This window comes from Primulina huaijiensis, chromosome 18 (genome assembly GCF_012295235.1).
Source record: "Primulina huaijiensis isolate GDHJ02 chromosome 18, ASM1229523v2, whole genome shotgun sequence".
Classification (NCBI taxonomy): Eukaryota; Viridiplantae; Streptophyta; class Magnoliopsida; order Lamiales; family Gesneriaceae; genus Primulina; species Primulina huaijiensis.
Genome location: NC_133323.1, coordinates 6,187,034 through 6,194,275, shown reverse-complemented (window position 1 = coordinate 6,194,275; position 7,242 = coordinate 6,187,034). Strand labels below are relative to the sequence as shown.

At 36.8% G+C, this 7,242-nt stretch overlaps 1 protein-coding gene across 1 annotated transcript; it reads left to right on the top strand.

Annotated features, from left to right (window-relative positions):
• Positions 1-33: 33 nt before the first annotated feature.
• Positions 34-2,043, top strand: LOC140964094 (cytochrome P450 71AU50-like). The gene is made up of 2 exons (XM_073423620.1): positions 34-940; positions 1,281-2,043. Exons 1-2 carry the CDS (start codon positions 62-64, stop codon positions 1,893-1,895), a joined length of 1,494 nt encoding a protein of 497 aa, XP_073279721.1. The 5' UTR covers positions 34-61; the 3' UTR covers positions 1,896-2,043.
• The last annotated feature ends 5,199 nt before the right edge of the window (positions 2,044-7,242 follow it).

Below are 7,242 nucleotides of genomic sequence, written 5' to 3'. Positions count from 1 at the left end.
TATATATAATATTTGAACTAGAATAACCCTCACAATATCTTGAAAGAAGTTGAGGAATACAATGGATTGGATTTGGACAGCAATGCCAGCGATTCTGTTTATCTATCTTCTTCGACTAATCCTAAGTATAGGAAAGAAGAAAAGACTGCCACCAGGCCCAATCGGGATTCCAATTCTAGGCCATTTTCATTTACTGGGAAAAAATCCCCACCATGATTTGAACCAACTAGCCCGTAAATATGGCCCGATCATGTATCTACGATTCGGGTACGTGCCCACCATTGTCATCTCATCGCCCGCTGGAGCGGAGCTCATACTCAAAACACACGATCTTATTTTCGCTAGCAGGCCTCACCACGAAGCATCGCAATATATCGGCTACGGACAGACGAATTTATCGTTCGGGCAGTATGGACCGTACTGGAGGAACATGCGTAAGCTGTGCACATTGGAGCTGATGAATAATCATAAGATCAATCAATTTCGAGACATGAGAAAAGCGGAGATCGGGCTTCTTGTTAGTTCACTCAAACAGGCAGCTGAATCTATCCAAACTGTGGATATCAGCGCAAAAATTTCGGGCCTTTCTGCGGATATGATCTGCTTGATGGTTTTTGGGAGAAAACATGCCGAAAAGGACTTGAATGAGAAGGGTTTCAAAGCTGTGGTTACCAAGGCTTTGCAGCTTGGTGCGAAATTCAATCTGGGGGATTATTTTCCTTACCTTGGGGCGATTGATCTGCAGGGATTGACTCGGCAGATGAAAGATTTGAGTAAGATTTTTGATGGGTTTTTGGAGAAGATCATCGATGAACATGTTGAGAAGAAGAAGAAGGAAAACAAGGAAACAGTGGATTTTGTTGACACGATGTTGCGTATAATGGAGTCCGGAGAAGCTGAGTTTGAGTTCGATCGTCGGCATATTAAAGCGGTGCTCTTGGTAAGTATGTAAATGTTTCATTTGTTTGTGAATTTTAATATTTTTGTCATAATTGTGAAATTCATAATTAGATTGTCAAGCACGTATTATTATCTCTTGATAAATTTTTTTAACCACGAAACTAAAAAAATATAATAAAATTGGATATTTAATTATATTATTTTGAAAAAAAAATGGTTAAAACTGATAAATTCAACGATATACACGCCTTTGAGTATTTATATGACTTCCATTGTCTGCACGATTCCTAATACACACTCGAGAAAATATTACTACTAAAGCTACATGTCTTATCGCTTCTAATATATACACTTGACCCATATTTTTTTCCCTTATGCAGGACATGTTTGTAGCAGGAATGGACACTTCGGCAACTACGGTGGAATGGGCAATATCTGAACTTATCAGGCACCCACAAGTTATGAAGAAGCTGCAACAAGAACTTGAGTCTATTGCTGGCCTCGACCACATGATTGAAGAGTCTCACATTGACAAGTTTCAGTACTTGGATATGGTCATCAAGGAGACCCTAAGACTCCACCCTGTTATACCTCTGTTACTCCCTCACGAATCCATGGAGGATTGTATGATCGATGGGTTTCACATACCAAGAAAATCACGTGTTCTTGTTAACGTATGGGCTATTGGGAGAGATCCTAATGTGTGGCCGGACCCTGAAAAATTTTCGCCAGAGAGATTTGCTGAAACAGATGTCGACATTCGAGGACGTGATTTCCGGCTCCTACCTTTTGGGTCTGGTCGAAGAAGTTGCCCGGGAATGCAGTTGGGGCTCACGGCAGTTCGATTGATGCTGTCTCAATTGGTGCATTGTTTCGATTGGGAGCTTCCAAATGGTATGTTGGCAAGTGATTTGGACATGAATGAACACTTTGGTCTGGTTACCTCTAGAAAAGAGCATCTTTTGGCCCGTCCTATTTATAGGTTACATCATTAAATGATAAATTGTGTGGTATAAAAATTCTTTTACTTTTTTTTGGGGAAAAGTTTCAGGAAATTTGTAGCCAAAAATAAAATATATGTTTGGTTATTTTGTATAAATATAATTGTTATTTTACATGCATGTCAAATCATGCCATATATTACTGAATAAAATTATTTCACATGAATTATATACATGGGTTATAATATAATAATAATAATATTTTTAGGAAAAAAGTAAGAAGTTTAGTTAAAAGGGAAAATTCTAATACTAGCTAGTCTTGTATATTTATTTTTGTGATTTTGGTAATTTATGTTATCAAATTTTCGCTTTTGTACGTTATTTATGTTTTTTTTTTGTAATTTTATTCATTTATCTGATGTGACACTGATTTGATATTTACGAAGCTCTGGCGTAATGTCGATGTGTGCAGTTTCACACCAGCACTCTTAATGAAAAATGACTAAAATTGTTTAAAAAAATTGAATGATATGTGACTAAGACTGAAATTTCACAGCATAGAGGATCAAGATGGCAAAGAAATAAATATAAATGACCAAAACTGCAGTTTAGCTAATTAGCATTAATGATATTTTTGCGAAATATGGAAACTAGGGAAATTTGTTTATAAGGAATGAAATTAAAAATCAACGAGTGTTTGATTTGCTTACATGTGCAAATCAGTAAACTTGCAGAAGAATATGCGACACACTAAATTGACGGATCGAGCAAAAATTTAGTCATAACATTAATAAGAAAGTGAACTAAATTGTGAACAATAAAGATCGGGTTTAAGGTCATTCGAGGCAATGTCTAGAAGACGAACTGAAGTTGTTGTTTTCTCTCATAGAATCTACTTGTGAAGGTTGATTGCTAAATTTTGACCGTTGGATTGGGTTGAAATTAAACAGCATATTCATAACATCATGTGATACATTTTGCACGCTGGAGATCTGATTTAGATGTCTGTAATGCTGAAAATAAGTTCTGGACAGTGGTCTTCTACTTGCTGCTAAAATGCTCGAAACTTAGACTGATTTTGCTCGAATTTGGACAGCCTCTTGCTCGATATTTTGAGAGAGTTTCTAAATTGTTTTTTGTTGTCTTTCTCCATGTATCGGAGGATGTTTATAGGCGCTAAGAAGGTTTGATTAGCCAAATTCTCGTCCACAATTTCTCCAAATCAGTCAATAACTGGCCGAAAATTTTGAGTCCCTATGGCTGACATGATTTTCAAAATTTCTGAAATGCAAAGTATGAAAATGTGGTCTTCACACATCGTGAGTATTCAGGCCATAACAACGACCTCAGCATGTATGACGCTCAACTATATATTGCCACATACATCCAATCATATTAATAATCAATACGACATCCGCCGTATCAAATTTGAATCGAATGAAGCTCAAGATGTAATGTCATGCTCAATACTCAATAATCAACAAATGTCAATAATATAATCCCTAAGCATATCAACATATTTGTCATGAATATTGATATCATCATCTAGTTCAAATAATTCACAGTCAAGTAATACAGATGAAATGATAGATTTACCCAGTAAAATAGGTATCTGATTAAAATGGTGCAATCCCAAAATCAGCTCAAATCACATGGCAACTTAGTTTAAAAAAAAAAAACCATTCTATTTCAAATTTGTACTCAATTTGTCGAATTAAATTCTCAAAAATATTCAAAATGTTTTCTTGAATCTCAAAAGATCAACATAATCCAAGCAACATACCATTTTTTTTATTACTACATACGCTGGAGAGGGGGATCGAACCCGGGGAGAGAGCCAGCTTAAGCTGGTGGGTGAGACCATTGGGCTAAAGCCCGGTCTCCCAAGCAACATACCATTTTATCTCATAATATTAAGTTCACAATATTTTTAGTTTGATCAAGGTTCGGTTTCAGGCTTTTATCTCACTCGATACTCATCCAAAATTTACAAAGATCTATAAAGCTGAATCCTTTGATTATCTACATTTTATTAGTTCATAATAATGTGTAAATAGTTCATTTAACTTTTTTAAATTGCGCCACATACAAATGTCATATACAAACAGAGATGTTATTCATTTCCAGCTCGTCCTTTTTTTTTTAGAAAAGCCTTATAAATTCCTTTTCTGATCTAATTCACTTGGGACTTGTTGCACATCCGACTTATACCCGAGATTCAGCTTTGATTTCCAATAAACTTAACAAGAAACCTAGATTCGAAGTATTAAGTGAGTGATTACTCGTATACCTTCAAAAATCTCAAGGTTTTCAAGTCAAGAACGCATGTCAAAATTGAATCAGCCCTTCGAATTTGTTCAATTTCCTCGTTGCACCAGAAACTTGCTGTAATTCATGAATTCCAGGAGGAATCTTGCTTCTACAAGATGATTTTTCAATACTAGAAAAAAGATCATAAACACGAAAAAAATGTTGTGAAAGATGGTATTTCTAAAAGTATGCTGAAAGACAACGGTTTTAAATCATTATCTTTTAACACGAGAACTAAATTCCACTATGGTTAAAATCCGTCGACAACATTTATAAGATGGTTACACAATAAATTAAAATTGTTGTCTTTGACATCAAAAAACAATTATTTCCTCATCATTTTGTAACAATTGTCTTTGTAATATAAAACATTGTTATTTTTACAAAATGTACAAATATGTCAAAAAAATTCTACAAATAACAGTTATGATTATCACCAAAAATTCCAAAAAATAACTATAATCAACATTTACATAAGATTTATAGAAAACTTCTTACAATATGCTAAGTATACATGACGAACAAGTTGCAACGAAAAACCATAATCATAACTGATGCGATCCGGGTGAAATGGATGAGCCAGGTCGGGTGCTCCACGGGACCTGCACACAAGGAAAGAAACTCGTGAATGAGCGCCGGAGGAGTGTCCGGCGTGGCCACTCCGATGCTTAAGTCAGTGAATGACTCAACAAAAGACCAATGTAACCAAGTGATGGTTGTGATATTGGTGTAGAAGTGTAGACAATCAAATGAATGATCCTTAATGCAAAGAGAGCACCTGATATTTATAATAGGAGAAATAATGATGACCTCGTTCTTCGTGCTACCTACTAATTATAGTAGGCCGACTGATTGTACCTTATATCATGACATGTCAAATCTCATATTAGTCACATCACGCCTGTCTGATTTTGTCAACCACCTAGTACCATAGATAGGACGGTCGCACACACACTACTTTGTTGGTGCAATTAAATGCAGCACTCATATCGAGGTGGTCCGAGTAGAAAGTCTCTCGGAAGCTTGCATGGAGCCCGGGCGCACAATAGCCCGGGCAGAAGACGTCCCGGGCATTCAATTGCTCGGTCTATAGTGACCCTTCTCGTAGATTATCCCAAACTTTGAGCTATCCATCCAGTGTCCCGGGTCGTCTGTGACCCGGGCATAATCAATACCCCTGACCCGGGCACAACCCATGACCCGGGCTATCCCGGGGATATCATCACTCCCTCTTTAAATAGTCGAGCTAGAGTCATACTTGCTGTCTCGATTAGTCTTGTGTGCCCGGTCAGGGAAAATACTTTGATAGAANCTCTGGTTTTATAAAAGCATCGGGGGCTTCAAATATCCCAGAGATGGGATGAAGTGCCGGGAACTCAAGTCTCCCCGACTTAATGAATGGTCGAGGTGCGGAACTCCGAGCCAGGTTACAGATCCCTGGACTTAGCAGACGACCGAGGTACGGGTCCCCGGGCCAGGGTACGGAGCCCTGGGCTTAGTAGATGGCCGAGGTACGGGTCCCCGGCGTGCAAGTCCGGTGGAGCACCCGACCCGGCTCATCCATTTCACCCGGATCGCATCAATAACAAACCAATTTAATCCTAATCAATGGAAAACAAAGAGCTACCTGTGAATTTATTACATCTTTTGCAGTGCATCCATGACCAATTTCAATCTTTCTTCCTGTATTTACTTCGATGAATTAAATTTCTTGGTGAAGTCTCAAGTTGGAAATGAAATAATTATCTCAAATTTCTTAGATTTTAAATATCGAAGTTTACAACGTGGATGAAAAAATGCAATTTTGTGGAAAGTTAACTTGAATGAATCTCTACCACTTTCATTTGAAAACCAACTTCGAATAATTTGTGGAATTCTCCCAGTAATTCGAATAACACAACACAGGTGCACGGACCCGAATGAAACTACCAACACGCACAAGTTTAGTAAAAAAATCCATATTTCATTCATTTCAAATCCAATTCGCTCATAACCGGTGCCATTTTAAAGCCAATTCAAAACTCTACAAGTTTCACTGGAATCATTTTCCTAAATTCTTAGTGTATAAATCGCAGAATTGCAAATATCAGCAGGTAATGGCACTGCCCACCCATACTAATTAAATATCTATTCTGTGAATCTTGATACAAACATTCATTAGTTGGGCCTCTCGCCCCCACTGCAATCGGTTGATTCCATCCTACTTGTAAGGACACTGCCCCATGATAGAATCAAGGGCTCAGATTTAGCCACACATACATGAGATCCACTAATTTTTTTAAAATCACATATGTGTGTGAATCTTGTCCATCCAAACCATGTGAGGGCACATCGAAGCTATCCTGCAATCGATGCTCCAACACGGAGTTGCAAATTAATTATAACAATAAAATAATTTAGTTGCAAGATAACCGTTTTCTTTGATCAGATTCTATTTGCAAAAAACCAACCAATGTTCCATTATTTGGGTGTACACAATGATGATATATAAATGATTTAGACCCAAAAGATTCAAGCTTAACAAGGAACAAAGATAATACCATATCTCTGTTTGCATGCTTCGAAGTAATAGGAGTTTGAATTCCCAAAGTTAGCATATCGGTGTAATATCTTTTGTCCCATATGGTAAAAATTAAATATTTCAAATGAGTTTATAATTGGCTATAATAGACTTTTATAGTAACTTGAGTTAGTCATTTTTGTAAAGTCATCGGCGAACACGAAGTAGTTGCATAAATCTACATTTTTGTCTTTTAGTTTTGTCATTTTAAAATTTTGTTCTTCTATGTTATAAAAATTCAGTTTTACTTCCGCGTGTTCTGATTTTTGGCAAATGAAAAAAGACTAAAATTGCAACAAAAAAAAATACGGGACTAAAACTGAAATTTCATAATACAGAGAACGTAACACGCAAAAAGGATTCAAAATATATAGATTTATCAAATTGATACATAAACTATTTTAAACATACAAACTCATACATAGGGATGGTAATTTCCTCCGAACCCGTTGGAGGATCCGATACCCGACCCGAATAGAAGACGGTATGGAGAGATTTTTAGACCCGATTAAATAATTGGGTAATCGGGTA

Coding starts and splice junctions, on each gene's coding strand:
- LOC140964094 (XM_073423620.1), top strand. CDS start 62: ATGGATTGGATTTGGACAGCAATGCCAGCGATTCTGTTTATCTATCTT. Junction 941..1,280: donor ATATTAAAGCGGTGCTCTTG/GTAAGTATGTAA, acceptor TCCCTTATGCAG/GACATGTTTGTAGCAGGAAT.